We start from the raw sequence: 16,813 nt of genomic DNA, 5'->3' as shown, positions 1-16,813 counted from the left end.
CACCCTTCTTTTCTTTCCCCTTTCCCTTCCACGCCTCGTTTCTCAGTGTAATGCTTTGGTAGCCTGATAACACTTTCACTCCCTCAGCTTTCACTGTCTTCGTTATCTCTACTTTAGCCAACCCCACCTTTCGTTGCACACATGCATACACAAGGAAACATCTTTTATCCTAAAACGCCTCGTTCTGCTGCTGTCTTTCTGTTCATCAACCTGAATTTTTCCACTCTTTTCTTTTTGGCCTTTGTAATTTAAAGTCATGTGTTTATCTAATTTTCCAATGAAAATACTAAGATAAGGAATGCTATTTTGCATATAAAGTGTGACTAAAAAGATTTTCATCCCACAATAGTTGAGAAGACGCATCAGAGAGTTTTGCAAAAGATTGCCGAGAATATAAAACCATCCACAGGTGGCAATAATCAAACATATGAGCAACGATGTGGTTAAAATTGGAATGTAAAAACATTCTGTATGCGAGAGCAACACTTATAGATTGTCATAATTATGTGGGTGCCTTTAACTTGTTTTTATTACTTGTTATTACTTTTCCCGGGGTCATAACTCTCTGTGGAGGTAAATGTTTCTGTGTAAATGCACATGTTCAAGTCTTTGGTCACATTTATTATATTTTAAACAAATATGTATAGCGTTTTAATTACCTTGTGGTTGCATCCCGGTGTTTAATATGAGGTGCCAGACACGATAAAAATGAATAAAATGCTAGGATTTCTTTCCCCTCTTGCCTCCCCACTCTTTGTTGCGGTCATGTTTTTGTTTTTTTCAGAGGCAAACATATTTGTCTCATTTTCTTTGCATTCCCTCGCATCCATTCCGATGGATGAGTTTTGGCAATCCCACTCCAGAAATATTATAACATCTGTGAGTCCTTATATTGAGAAAATGACTGTTATTTCTCTTACTGATAAATTCAAAAACTGCAGCTAAAAAGTAGCCAGAAATGCACAGGAGGAATTGACGGTACTGAACAGGCCAGTCACAATAGTGCAGGACACAAAGGTTTGTAGGATTTCAGAGCAGTTTGCAGTTCTGACGTACCCACCTAGCATAGATTTATCACAGCGGTATAAATCCTCTGTAAGTTTGTAACTTTATGTTAAAACATGCTTGTAGCCCAAAATTGGTCCATCTCACACTATCAGGTTAAAGCATATGCAGTGAGGATATATTGCTAATGCACTTTAAGGAGTGTAGAAACTGATGTCCTGTATACACAAACCATAGTGTGATAACCTCTAGGCCATGATCACAGGAAGTCAGAGGCTTTTCCATGAGTTTAAACTTGCTGACCTTTTAAGGTCATTCAGTCAGGTGTGTGGTGATTGTTCAGTCAACACAAAAGCGCGGATGCGACTGATTTATTAGACGATGTTTTTGCCCTTTTTCTCTTCCCAACGACATGTTTTCCTTCATTTTCCTTCTTCTATTTCTCCCTGCAGTCGTCTGAACAGAAACAAGCTCCAGTTTCTTCCAGAGCTTCTCTTCCAGTCCAATCCCAAACTAGGACGACTGTGAGTACACTTTGATTTTCTTTTTTTTTCATCTTCTCTCCATTCATGATCTCTCTCTGACTCTCCTCCGTCATTCCGTTTCCCCTTTTGTGCCGCTTTTGATGTGTTACGTGATCCGTTTGAAAACACGACCATGGTGTCAGAGGTTTTATCCTGGTTGAGGGTTCAGGTCTCGCGCCAGGTGACACAGTGCCGCTCTGTGCTCCTGTCGAGAGTTGAAAAAGGCAGTGAGTGTCAGATGTGTGCGTTTGTGTGAGTATGCTTGATTTTAAGAGGTGAAAGTGTGCCTGCAGTGAATGTTTTGCTTGGACTCGTGTGGAATTTTTATTCAGGAATATTGAGTTTTCCCAGAGTGTAAGAGTGTAAGAGCAGGTCATACTGATGCAGCAAAGCCTCCCACTTGTCCTCCTCCTCTCTCGTTTTCATCTCACATTCCCAGACATACTCTCTCTCTTTGTTTTAGTCCCATTGGTGCATCCATGCTGCCTCCCCATCTGTGCTCTTTCTTTCCACTCAGGTTGTCAGGTTCTCTATTTGTTTTATCCTCAGAGAGGATAGTCAGCTTAGGTTGAAGGTTGAAACACCTTCTAAACTTTATAGCTGTTTACATTGGGCTTCTTTCAAGAGAACTTGGAGTTAGAGTGTGTGTGTGTGTGTGTGTGTGTGTGGGTGCATGCCTGAATTTAATTGTGTGTATAAGTATTATTGGGTGCGTCTATAAGTTTGTACACCCTACTGGATATTTATTTGTGTTACATGTGTCATATCGATGCTGCGTTTCAACATATCAAGTTTATGTGTGTTCAGCATGTGTGTGCATGCCTATGGTGAGAGGTGTTAGGATAACAAATACCAGCGCTAGGACATTAACCCTTTACAGCCGATCGGAGCGGGCACGCTCCATTTTGCGTAACTATTTTTAAATCCCGGTAGCTCTGCAACCACGTAAGCTAGCGCAATAATTTTTTTTGCATATGAAACCGGAGGAGTTGTACTTACATCTTATGCCATCAGCTTGTCCTAGGTCACAGTTTCCTTCCACATATAGCTTTGCAAAAACTGCATAAAAATCACTTGCAGCAACAAAAACATGATATTCCAGAAACACGCTTCGCCGATCCGATCAGCTGTTTGTAACACTTCCTACGTCCATCAGCGTGAACTATCACATGACCGCATGACCTGCCCGAAACCGGAAGTGACGTCATTTTGCGGAAATGTAGTTTTTTTTACGATCAGGGCCTTATGAGCCTATACTTGTGTTTTAAAAAGTTATGTTTGAGTTTATGACTTTCTGTGTCGTTTCTGGGATGCTTAGCACTCATATTGCACTGCTGGAAATAGTTTATTTTGATGCATATGCTGTTATTTTGCAAATTTGCACTATAATATTTATTTTCGTTTTTCCTGCAGTATATAAAAATTGGTGTATTTCAAAAATAAAACTATGAAGACACTCAAAATAAATTTCCTGTGGTGGGAAACTAGTTTGTGTAACTTTTTTGTATTTACAGTTTTGAGGGATAAGCCTCTTAAATTTCTCTAACTAGAAATATATGTTAAAAAAACAAAAACGATTTTCAATTTTTTTGTAGTTTATCGCACTTTTTTGCAATTTATGTAATTACTATGCACCTAATGCATACATATTATTAAAGTTTGGGCTATAATGGTTGTATTGATGTATAGCAACTTGAAATGCTCCCAAAAATGGCACTACAGCATGTAAAAATATAATATAAGCTCTGGCGGACTTGGTTCTATGGTAGGTCTTAAAGGGTTAATCTTCTCACTTCTCTCATTCTCTTTTATAATGTTTCCATGAGGCAGAACCCATTGGAAGCTACTGTAACAGTTCCTTGTTCAAAAGATTCTTGTTCCATGTTTTTTCACCTTTTTGAAGTGTAGGTTGACCAAAAAGCAGAAATTAAAGGAATACTCCGGTTACTCCACAATTACAAATTCGCTGGCGAGAACTAACATGTTGATTGAAAGGTTTTGAGCTCCCTCCTTCACGGAGAATGACAGCTATAGTCAGCTTAGGTTTGCAACACTTAAAGCGGATTTGAGCAGCGAGCCAGAGCCATTCCAGTGTCACAACATCAACATGTCCAAAGAAATGTCAAAAATTTGATTTTTTTTTCTCCACAAAATAAATTAAATGTACTTTTCCAGTGCATATATTCACATCCTCATACTTCCAAAGCTTTGCTGAAAGTATTTTGGGCTGGCACTGGAGAAGTGGATTGTGTTGCAGGAAAGTTTCTGTGGACATTTTATGACATTTTGATTTGTTGGTCCACTGTTCAAACCCTTTCTTCCATAACCGCTGTGACTCAAAGAAATGTTACAAGCTTTTGCAGCAACCTATCAACCTACAGGCAGCAACTATTTAATACTCAAAAATGGATTCCTGAAAGTTGAGCTTTATAAGGAGATTGACTTGCTGTTTACAATCTGAAAGACTGGAATAAACATTATGTGCACAGTACATCATGCCTTTTGTCCACTGCAGGCTTCTGCCACTGTTAACACAGGTATTAATTAATATACTGCTATCAGCTTAAATCAATGCTTATTTATCAGTAGAACGTTTGTTCTGTACTACCTTTTTCAGAATAAAAGTGATTTATAATGTTGTCAGTTTCAGTTTTCCTCCTTAGTTTCTCACCGTGATATATTTTGTTGGACGGACATATTTTGTGTTTCATATTTTTGTGGTGATGTGTGATATATTGCTGAGGCAGAGTAGACTGCTAAATTGTCATCTACGTCAGCTGTGGCTTCCAGGATCACACACAGTTAAAAGTCCTCATAAACGCCAGGGACACACACAGTGACAGAGGCAAATGGAGACGAATACAAATATTCCATCACACGCACATTTTCACATGGCATTTTTTTCAAACCTTTTCCCTTCTTCTTTGTGAATGACAGCCTTATTTCCTCCACCTCCTGGCTTACAACTGTATAAAACCCCTAATTGCTCTCGAAAGCTATTATTTATCACCGGTCGAATATGGATCCCTATAGAGCTCTCAGACAACTCAGGAGAGTGGAAAGGGTGAACGTGTTCCAAACTTAACATTATAAATCTCATGTTCTTTATGTCCCTACTTTGCCATCAGCGCAATCTAAATTACAGTGTCTGGAGTTTCCTCCGGCACTTTTTTTCTTTCCACTTTTCCTCTTTTTTTAGTGCTTTTTCTCCCATCCTCGCTGTGTTTTCTAAGGAAGTGGTGGTAATGTAAGCACCAAGGTATGTAGAAGAGAGCGTGTGTATAAGAGGGAAGGGCAAAAAGAGGAAGAAATGTAGGTAGAATTATGGGATAGAGAGAAAGTCAGATGGTGGGAGACTTGCAGAGAGAGTAACAGCAGGAGAGTAAGGAGGAGGAGACAAGGAGGTTTGCTGGTGGCTTTCTGGTTTGGGTTCGTAACCTTCCTCTCTGTCAGCCTTGGTTAGATATTAAATGATGGCAGTGTGATAGGAATTACCTCTTAACCCTCCTATTAAAGCTCTGTGGTCTGAGGTTTGGAAAAGGGAGGAGTTGGAAGGAGCTGGACTAGCATTAAGTGAAAATAGCCATGGGTTAGACGTTTCACTCTTGAGGAGGGTGCAGGGGTTCGGATAAGAGGTATCAGACTGGATGATAGTTTTTAGTCTAGTCTTTAATCCTGCAGGACTATGAATCAATCAAAGAGGTTGTCTCTTAATGGAAACTTTTCTAATTTAGCCTTAAGTGCTGTTGCTGAGTGCCTGACAAAGACTAATGGACAACACATATGACGGAGGTCATGAGAAAGGAGGGAGATGGATGGATGAAGGGATGCTGGTGGAAGATAAAGGTTTCTTGTAGATGGATGAAGGAAGCGGAGTCTGTGGTCCCTCTAGGTGCTTGGTAGGGGGGAGAGAAAACATAAATGGGAAGGTTGAGATGGATCGTGGACTGGAGTCTGTGGGTTTCAGTGTGTGCAGTCTGTGGTCGTTTCCCCCCACAGTTTGCAGAGACTGCGGTCTCACAGCACATGCACACAGACACACACGGTTGCACATAGTAAGCTTGAGCTCTGAGTAAAATACATTTGCGAAGAGTGTAATGAATTTTTGGTTTGAAATATAACGTATTGACGATATCTCAAATGGAAAAATGAAAGCTACTGGTTACAGGGCTTTTGTGCCTCATGCACATTGCACTGAGTCAGGGAGGTTTGCTTTGTTAAGTGACTTGATGGCTGTTGGTCTCCTGTCTAATAATGCTGACCCAGACTGAGCCTCATCCTGTTATCTTCGCTTTCTCCTCTGGGAGTTTGTGTGTGTGGCTGCATGCTTGTTTAGCGCATAAAAAGGACTTGAATTAGCTCTGGCTCACAGCCCATGTTACTCATGAAGCAACAGGATCCCACCCCCCCCGCCATTTAAGCAGCTCAGGTTACGCTTGATTGGTTTGCATAAGGCAGAAGATGAAAAATGAGAGTAATGTTATACTAAAGAGATATTTCCCGTTTTCTTCATGAATAAATCCCTAGAGCTTCAGATGCTGAGTATTTCACAGTGTTGAAGGTGATCTTTGACCATGTTTCAACACTTATGGACTGTGAAATACTGTAGAAGCTTTGCAAATTTTAATGTAGCTCCTGCCATATAATGGATATTACAGAGTTAGTCAGCAGACTATAAATCTCTTCTGCTTGTGCAATTTCTAAACAGTATTTTTGGACACAGTGTGGCAAAGCTAAAGTACATAAATTACATCACTTTATCACATAAGCAACCAGAAAAGATGTGCTTTAAAATGAATGTTCACTGCAAATTTACAAAGACAAGATTGTATTAAATTTGTGTCTGCAATAAAACAAAAATGAATCAAGCAAGAAATAAACTAAAGGTTTAGCTGGGGATAGAATCTAGCTGTCAGATTATAGTTGGTTAGCATGCGTCAACATGAAGCTTGTAATGATTATCTTTCATTCCAGTGTTATAGATTGTTTGCATTTGTTTACGATACACCTAAACAAAAACAGATAAATATAGTAACACACTACACATCCAAGTAAAATCCCAGCTGCAGTGTTAAGCAGCTTCATTCTGCTCTCTGCTGACGGAGCACTGCTGCTGGGCTCCGTCATTCTCCTTACTGCACCCCATAAACTGCATTACAGCAGGATATCAGCAGCCAAACATTCAGACTAAAAGGATCTTTTGGAGGCTTAATAGAAAGAAGGAAATTTAGTTTATGTCCAGAGGGAGGCCGGTAAGGAATTTTATCCAATCCACTTGTCCTTCAGAAGGCTTCATCCCTACATGTTCACTGGGTGTTTACCAATTTGCATTACAAAAATACCTATAAAGGTTTAGCTAAACAAGAGGGGGGAAACCAGAGCTGTGGAAGAGTAAAATTCAATGAAGCAAGGTTAAAAGAGAGAAAAATCGCCCGGATGACTCTAATGATCAACAAATCATGGCATGGAAGGTTCCCACTTTAAATCCCTGCACTGATGACTGGATGGTAATGAGATATTTTCTTCAGCACCATTAGGTTACTCTTGTGTGAAGCAGTTTATCTCCAAATGCTTCAGTGATTCTCCCAGATGTGAAAGTGTGGTCTTAACTCTCCACAGTTACTGTAAATACAATATACGAGTTAAGCCAGGGGAAAAGACGCTGCAGAGAGAGAAGAATGAGAATGGGAGGGAAGGCTGGAAAGATCAGGGGGTCATTCGAGATGTCTTTTCCTCCTAATTAAGTTAATGGAGAAAGACGAGGAGCCTGCCTTTAATCTTGGCTAATTGTCCATTTAGAGGCGACTGCCATAGTTTACCTGCTGGAATGTTAGGTTAGTGTTACAGGAAGTGGATGAACTTTGTGTGTCCAGTGATTGGTTACGACAGACTGGGCCTCACTGGTGATTGGTTGGAACGATTTGGAAGGGTGAGAGGTGAATATAAACAGTCTGTACTTACATGTGTCTCCTCTTTTTGGTTATTATCTCGTTCACTTATTGACTTTATTCCTCTTTCTTTTTTTGTGTGCTCTGTTGCTGTTAGGGTTAGGGTTAGAAATACTGCCCTGCACAAACTGAACAAACAGCTTTGATGTTTCTTTTGCTCTCTGGGAGTATAAGATTGTTTTGGTGTCACTAGGCTCCAGGCCTTTTGTTTGGTTTTCACGCCACTGTGTGCTGGTGAGAAACAAATAAGTCTCAGATATATAAACACATAGACGCACACATAAATACATCTCTCTCACGCCACCTCTCCTGCTGATTTAGAAGTACAAGCACTGGACGTAGAAGTATGCACTCTGGTCATTCTGTGTGTGTCAGACTTTATACTGAACCACAGACCCATGACAGAACTTCCTAATAATTAAACAAACATGACCCAGATGTACAAACTGCGGTGTGTAGCTGGACCACAAAGCTTGTAGGACCTTGTACACAGCACCAAGGGCACTATTCACCAGTAAAATGCATGTGCATTTCTAACATGTATATCAGTCTACCTTTATATTTTGATGAAATCCTTTTGAAGCAATTGGCACAAAAGCAAAAAAGCAAAGGATGTTCTTGGATAAAGCAGCACCTGGAGGCTCATAGGCCCCAAGAAAGAGCTGCACCACTGGGCTCATGCTGGTATTCACTGGTATTCAGGGAAGGAAAGGCTTTTACTGAGGGAACCTGACCAGAGCTCTTCTAAAATAGGTCTGCTTTTAGTGGCTTGTGTGTGTGTGTGTGTTTCCCGCAGCCCAGACGGCAGTGCGATTTTGTCCCAAGACATATTTAGATAAATACACACTGCTGTGATATTGAAAACCGAAAGAGAGAGAGAGAGAGAGAGAGAGATAGGGAAAGCATGAGAGAGTGAGGGAGAGAGGGGGGATGATAGTGCGATAATTTGGGAGATTTGGTTACATGAGGAGAATTTCTGATAATTCTTTCATCCTTTCTCTGTTAACAATACTTTCTAATTTGTTGCACTGGGCGTGTTTGCATGTAGCTAAGTAAGTGGTTGTGTTACTGTTGGCTTATTGTAGCAAACTGCTTTAAATAAAATCTCAGCAGGAAATTATATTTTAGTTTTTGGTTCACCATTTCTGGTGCACGTACTCATACACATGGCTGGGTCTGTCATTTCTTGTATGTGTTTAATCTTTGTTTCATCTTCGTGCTCCTGCTACCTTATGTTGAGACCCTTCAGTCTTCAGGATTTCCTACATAGAGAATGAACATATGAACAACTTTATATTGTTTGTATTTCTAAACTTTTCCTAAATTGAACAAAAACTACTTAAAAAAATAAAAACAGAAGAATGATTTTGATCTCCAAATTCATTTTTTTGTTCATAATATTTCACTCCATTGTACAAGTGTTTATATTCATATAAAGTCTCTGACACCAATTCTTAAACATGCAGTTCAAATGCATAAAGTGTTTAAGTTTGCTTCTCTTGCTGTGAAAGCGCTGGAAAAGCCAAGTCATAAAGTGTGTGTGTGTCTAAGCCTATGTGTATTTTCCTTTGCAGACGTGTGAATAAAATAAGCCAGAGTGTGTCTTAGTGGGGCAGAATGCACCATCCAGGCGGTCTTAAAGTTCACAGCAGCAACACCTTTCCCTTGAAGCTGCCTACTTCAGCAGCTTGCCAGTTAGCTAACATGCTGCAGGGCCAGAAACTATGAGAAGTTTGTGGGAGGTTGTGTGGTTGTTGACTTTTTTCTTTCTTTAAGTTTTTACATAGCAACAGATTTTATATGTTTGTACTAGAGATGGACCGATCCGATATTACGTATCGGTATCGGTCCGATACTGACCTAAATGACTGGATCGGATATCGGAGAAAAATAAAAAATGTAATCCGATCCATTAAATATCACGAAAGCACCTCACAAAACTTGCAACACGCCGTAACTCACCTCAGAACGTTAGCACGTCGGAGCAGTATGCATCACGTGATAGAGCGGCTGTGGCATGCGGGACCTGTGGTCTGGATAGCATTTGGAGCTTCGCTAGCAACCCGGCATTTCATCTCCGACAAAGTTATCCCCGAGAGAAGTAAAGCAAGTGTGTAAGTCCATCTCTGAATGTTTGTAAAGCATTCCTGCGTTAAGCTTAACGAGCGACTGCCTCCCTGCTCTCCGGCTGCTACTTCAATCGTGAAACTGCTTAAATGATCAGCTGATCGGCTTTTCTGTCGCGAGTCCGTCTTTGTTTTTGGCCCACTTTGCACCAGAAAGAGGAAACCAGCGGCTGAACAACAGCAGCACGTTTAAGCTTGATAAGCTGTTGTTACAATTTATTTAATATTACTTTCTACTCGAGGATCTTTTTCTACGTAGCTGACGCTGGTAACTGTGCAGGGGCGGACCTAGCAAAGTTTAGCCAGGGGGGCCGATAGGGCATTAACAGGGAAAAGGGGGCACAAAGACATACTTTTCTTTCTTATTCTCATTTAAAATGTCTAGCTTTTAATAAATAATTATCTGACACACAAAGTTTTAATTTGATGTAAAATGAATAGAAGTCAATTGCTGTATATAGTGACTATTAAGTCTAATATATATACCCTAGTAAGCTATAGTACTTTTTCCTTTGGGAAGGTACCATCTGTGCAGTCTGCAATTTTGTTGAAGAAAGATGTTGAATCTATTTAATATTTCTTGAAAAATAATTGATTTCTGTGCATTTTTTTCACACTGCATCAAATTAAGGTTGATTACGTTGATTAAGCATCATGAGGTGGAGCGTGAGGGGTGGTTCCCTATTTTTTATTTATTTATTTTTGTTGTTGCTGGGAGTTGGAACCCTATTAGTTAGGTTGCTTAATATTTACGCTAAGTACTCTTTAAAATACCAGAATAGGGAGGATGGTGTAGGTCTAAGTTTATTAGATTGATCAGTATTGCTGAACTATTAAATATTTTTTTTGTATACAGGTATAACAGAATAGCTTTAGTGTAGTTGTTGTTTTAAACTTGAGTATGAACTTGCAGACTTGCAAAATGCAGCAAGATATTTTAAAAAACAGTTTTGTTGATTAAAAAACACTATATCGGATTCATATCGGTATCGGCAGATATCCAAATTTATGATATCGGTATCGGTATCGGACATAAAAAAGTGGTATCGTGCCATCTCTAGTTTGTACTAAAATAGCACAGGGACTGCATGTGGTAGTAATTTCACTACGCAAATGAAGATGATTTGATGGGGGATGTAACAGTGGAGCAGCTAGTAAACTTGGATAAAGATATCTGGTTTTCCCTTTGACCTCCTTACTCTTACAGAGGAATGGTATGCAGACACATACTACATTTTCAGTTGAGCTCATTTGTCTTATATGTCAGCGTGTAGGGTAAAGCTCGTGTTTACAGTCTAGGTGTTAATTCATATGCATGTAGGGATGGGAATGGAGAACCGGTTCTTGTAGAAACTGGGTCCCAGTAGTCCAGTTCCTTGGATTTGTTAGTCTCGATCCCGCTTCATGCACTCGCACTACAATCAGCTGATTCCAGTTCCCGTGTCAGAGGAGGAAAATAGCGACGGGTACTAAAGGATAAATATGGACATTTATTTTTATTGCACAAAAGGAGAGATAAATGGCAAAGTGGAAAACTGCATCCAAGAAAGAAACAACCACAATATGCCACCAACACAACTTTGGTTCTTTGCCAGCATCCGCTAAGACAGCGTGCTAACGCTAAGCTAGCCAAGAACCCAGAGTGACAGCTGCCGACCCCAGCAGCCAGACCCTGAACTTGAACAGGTACCAAGCAGATGCAGTCAGGCTGCCTCCTTTTCCACCTGTTCATGTTTCTAAAGCAGAATCACTGTGGGGTTTTCATCTTTGCTTTGTGTGATCAGCTTTGTTTTCTGCTAATGGAAGGATCTTAGAGACGTGCGCCTTCATTGGAGATTTGAGTTGGTGTGTGGGGTTGTGGCCCCAGGTTTATATTGTTGAATGGTGACTATGAGAAGTGTCTTTTAGCTATTTTACAGAGTAACATGAAAGTAATGTAAAGAGTAGTATAACAAATTACTTTTTCCTGTGAGTAATTAAGTAGCATACTGCATTACTTTTCTGCATTACTTTTAAGAAAAGTGTTCTGTATAATGATGACTTTTTTGTTTAATGACTCCAACACTGACCACAACAAAGAGGGCAAATACCTCAGCAAACATGCACAAACATGTGACGCACAGCATGGAATTAATTTGCATTAATGTAATTTCTTTATTGCTGCTTAGCAACGGTGGTGACTCTCAAGACAGAGCCAATGAGAATCCAGTGACAGTCCATAAGTAATCGAATCAATGAGTGATGTCAAAATGAGCTAAACATGGCAACACAGGATAGTAATTTGTGTGACTGCATATTTGCTTATATGTTCGTATAAGTCCTATTTTCCCGTGTGTGTGTGTGTGTGTGTGTGTGCGTTGGTCTGTCAATCTGTACTTGCATTTAAGAAGAGACAAACTTGATATAGGCCCAAATACACTCACACAGTGTTTGTTTTATCCTAATTTAGGTTTACATGAGACCACTAATCTAAAAACAGACTTGGCTCACTGGAACGATGGAGGAGGATGACAAGGAGATGAAGGAAGAAGGGGAGAAGATAGGAAGAGCAGCAGGGGCACATGATAGAGAACAGGAATTATATGTTTAGGGGAAAAACACAGGACTGGGTAACAGGTGAAGATGGTCGAGTGAGACATAGCAAGGAAAGTAAAAATGGAATGAGACGGAGATTAGGGTAGCTGGAGGAGAAAATAGGGCTGTAGATACTCTCTCTGAATAGGAGCTTTAAGAAAATAGAAGCTTTTGTTGATTGTTGACCTGCTTTTTCCCCCCTTCTTACAGCAAGGAGTAATGATCTGGCTCTGATTTGAGATGCTTTATTTTTCCTAAAGGATATTTTAAAAACCTGGCAACTAACTTCTTTTCTCTCTTTTCTCTCTCTCTCTCTCTGTGTATGATTGTGTGTGTGTTTGTGTGTCATAGGGTGGGTTTTTGTAGTAAAAGCACAATGGAGTTGTATACACCCGGCACTTCATTACTGACAAAAGACAAACCACTAAACAAATATAATTCCCTCCCATAATTACATTCATGTGTATAAGCTGATAAAAAGGACAGATTCTTTCCTCAGCACTGTTCACTGCTGCATGTTTTTTTCTTAGTGAAACTCAAGACTTCTTTTTTTTTTACATGGCTTCCAGGGCAACACAGTACTATAAACGGGTAAAAAGAGAGGCTCATGCTGTAAAGGTCAAACTGAAATTCTGTGATGATTACTACAGAGGAAATAAAAAGTGCAGGAGTAATAAATAATAAGTACGATTATCCCATGAAAGATTTTTTTCACATTTTTGAACAGGTTTCTTGGTGTTAGCCTGTGTTGTAGAGATGTCGTGGTTTGAGTTAATGTTACGCTATTAATCATGTCATCCGAACATCTCATTGTAACTATCTGATTTCAAAATAAATCTCGCAAAGTGTTATAGCAGCTGAAACCTGACCTGCAGACTAACTGTTGTTGTAGAGTTATGGTGATGTCATCTGAGGGTGTCTGTCTTTAATCTTCTCCTAAATTCTGGGGAAAACTGTTTCCAGGTTATTTACTGTAATCTGACAGGTGGGGGGAGTTGGTCGGTGTAAATTGAAGCTCCAGCCTTAGTGTGGGGCCCAAAAAAGAGATGAAATATCTCAGCGTGTGATTACACGTGCCTGCAAAAAGATAGTAAGCAACTTCAGATTCACCACTGCTTTGTGGGCTGAATTCTTGTCATGATCCTGGGTCTGCTGACCCAGCGTTTTGTGTTTAGTTTATGTAGCCTTCAGGTTTCCTAAGTTTATCATTATCATGCCTAGGTGTTACTAGTTATTTTCCCCTCGTGTTTCCACTATGTTAAGTCTCCCCTGCTTTCATGTATTTTATGTCTGTGGCGTATGTTGTCAGTCCAGGTTGTCATGTTTATATCTCACTGTTTCCTGTCTTATTGTGAAGAGGTCTGGTGTGTCTGTGTTCATCGTGTTCAGTTTTACTCTCCCATTGTCACGTCGTTATGTTCATGTGTGTCAGCTGGTTCCCCATGTGTTGCCACTTCCCTCATTATCCTCCTGTGTCCATTTAGTCTGTGTGCTCTCAGCCATTCTTTGTCAGGTCGTCTGCTCATCCATGTCTCATCCCCAGGTACCCATGTCAGTTCACTATGGTTAAGCTTTTTCATGTTTTGTTATTAGTTCACCCAGTTTAGGTTATTGTTTAGTTTTCACCGATGCCCGATTATTTTTACCCTCATTGCTAGCCTCAATAAACGGCTTGTTTTGTTTATCCACACTACGTTTTGGTCTGCGTTTGAGTCCTCCTCTGCAACACATACGGTCTGCCCCAGCCAGACCGTGACAATTCTGTGCAACAGGTTTAAAGTTGATAAGCAACAAGATGCAAATAAGACTTTTAATTTATGCCCACTTCCAGTAATCAATAATAATATAGAACGTGATGTGACTTTTATGAAGTGAGGTAGAAAGCAATCATCTGATGGATGGCTGTGTGGGCCTGCTTGACTTTAAAGCAGGTCACTTGAGTTTATGGCCTGTCACAGATCTGGGAATAATGGTTTCCTCAACCACGAGCTTTACCTAATAATAAATGTACTATATTTGCCATGCACAAATGCTGCAGAACACAAAATCTTTGTTGCGAACGTTAAATAAAAATAAGAAAATAGTATAATCTACTGTCTCCTGGCTCGCAGATGTGCTGTCTGAAAACATGCAGCTGTCAACAAAACAACCAAATTATTAAATCACTGTGGTCATAAGGCTTTACATTTTAGTTCATATTATAGAACCTAAGAGTGTTTCATTATAAGAAATGAATAAATATTGACGTCATTATTTTTGATCAGATTTCTGGAAGTTCCCTCATGTCACTGTTTGCCGGTCTAACTAATAGCAGCAAAATGAAAATTCCATATATGGAAATTCAGCCTGCTCAGTTTTCTTGAATATTAATCCCACGTGAGTTAAAAATTGATACTTTGCGCTATTAAACCTCTTCAGACACCTTGAGATACTGCAAACACAATGTGCAAAGTGATTAACGTCAGGATTTTGTGAATCGGAGTCGGTGAGAACGTCTCAGCTTGTGCGCGTGTGTGTAACATTTCACTTTGTGGGAGGTCTGCATAGCTCTTGCTTTCTTTGTTGATCATTTTTATGGCTACATATGTAGAACTATATGTGGAACTGGCTAATGTCTCTCTCACACACACACACACCTGCAGACACATGGATGTATCTCGAGAGTTATGCTTTCTGTATATGGGCTCACAAATGAATGTTTGAACACGTGTGTCTTTTAGTTACACTTGTGATTTATTCTGTTTAAGTGAGGTCTGATTGTTACAAATGAGCCAAAACTGTTAGTATTGCTCTGGTATAATCAGAGTTATACACACGCACACATATGCACAGAATGGCCCAGAAACACTGGAGATATACACATTGACCCACACACTTTGGAGACGCGAGTAAACACACATCTCTTCATCTGTCTTGCTGTCACACAAACATGGTCATTCAGTGACTAAGAGCTTTGTAAGGTGGTGTTTCACAACTGAATGCCAAAAGAGGAAAATCTTTTCCCAAAACAGTATTTAGAGTATGAAAAAAAATCACCAAATTAAGCAAATTTGCTCAGCAAAATAAAAAATTAATAAAGATCAGCATTTATAATGTTTGTATTGGTATACATTCATGTGAAGTCCTTCTGCTGCAGTTTTTATCTACAAGAAAACCATACACGCAGTAACTAAAGCCAGAGAAACATTTTGGAAGTAATTACTTAACTACAGTGTCATACAGTGACCTGTGTTGTGTGATCAAGGTTTGTCTGGTTGTCATTATGTTATTGTGTCGTAACATGTTGGCTATAGTGAGCTAAATAACTCTGGAAGGTTTAACATCATCCATGTATGACTGCAGACGATTCAATAGCAAAAATAACAAACATAAGCTGCTACATGCAACATTTTGTCATCAGTAAATCTTAACCATACTGAGGCTGAAACATTTGAATAAACACAGCAAACAAGAATCCTGCCAAGACGACTGGCAGCCACAACCCATCCTCAGAACTGAATTGTTTGCCACCTTTTTGATTTTGTTAGAGATGTGTTAAGTTGCTTTATTATACAGAACTAGAACATGGTGCTGCTGCCCTTCACTGCAGATTAAAGTTTTCACCCCTTTAAATATTACCATTTGTTTACATTTCCATGGTGGCTATAAAAAGCCATTTCAACATATGGCATTATAGAAAATGTTTTATGTGCACATCTCAATTTTAACCTTGTACTGCAGTTACATAAAAACTATGGTACAGCCTTTAACAGTTTGGGTTACCTGTTGCCTTGATTTTGCTGATATTTCTACACAGCAATAGTGAAGCATATTCTTTTACAGATGTGTATTCCCCAACAGGTTGATGAGTGCATGCTGTTTGTAGCTGGCAGCCTCTTGCAAAGAGGGTGTTGTACTAAAAACCTCCTTGTGATTGATTTGGTTGTTTGCAACTAGCTAGTTTGCATGAAAGACACAACTTGTCTGCAAACAGTCTCCAACTACTGGCTGAGCAGGATTGAAACTCTGAAAAGTTTGCTTGGAATTGCAACTGGAAAAGGGAACTGCCTTCAGAGTAAAAGTTGGAACTTTTGTAATGTGTAAGGCACAGTGTTGGTCAAGTTATTTGAAAAAAGTAATTAGTTACTAATTACTGATTATTTCTCCAAGAAATTAATCCCGTTACTTTACTGATTACTTATTTTCAAAAGTAATTAGTTAATTTGTTACTTTTTAAAAACATGATACACAGCCTGAATACATAATAAAGCAATAGACCTTTCAGCCCAATTCTGTTTTTCTGCGTAATCCATCATATAAAGTTGAATCAAATGAAAAGTCTGTTTTAATCTTTTAACTTTGTGCACGTTGCATCAAGCAAAAATGAAATTACAGTCTTTGACTTGAAATTTGTTTAACATTTAAACCTATTTTCAGCATATTGCAGCATATGAAATAAAATATTTTTGTGTTTACGCTCACTCTTAAAAATAGATGCAACACAGCAAAAAATAATTAAGATCCAAGATTCAGCAGCACTAAGTCCCGTCGCTCTTAAGTCTATTTTCGCCTTTTTAGCAGGGAGGTGTCTGTGAATTTCATATTCCTGTGGCAGCATGCTAGGTGCTTGCTGAGATTTGAAGTTGTAGAAAGGAGT

At 39.4% G+C, this 16,813-nt stretch overlaps 1 protein-coding gene across 1 annotated transcript in view; it reads left to right on the top strand.

Moving 5' to 3' along the window:
- Positions 1 to 16,813, top strand: part of slit3 (slit homolog 3 (Drosophila)) — a 241,607-nt gene that overhangs the window by 22,974 nt on the left and 201,820 nt on the right. The window contains exon 4 of the mRNA XM_085468616.1: positions 1,458 to 1,529. Within this exon, the coding sequence (XP_085324742.1) occupies positions 1,458 to 1,529 (72 nt within the window). The remainder of the gene's footprint in view (positions 1 to 1,457; positions 1,530 to 16,813) is intronic.

Source organism: Copadichromis virginalis, linkage group LG2 (genome assembly GCF_057382275.1).
Source record: "Copadichromis virginalis isolate Kocher_CV1m ecotype Utaka linkage group LG2, C_Virginalis_male_GT1.1, whole genome shotgun sequence".
NCBI classification, from domain to species: Eukaryota; Metazoa; Chordata; class Actinopteri; order Cichliformes; family Cichlidae; genus Copadichromis; species Copadichromis virginalis.
This window is presented reverse-complemented; position numbering and strand designations above follow the sequence as displayed.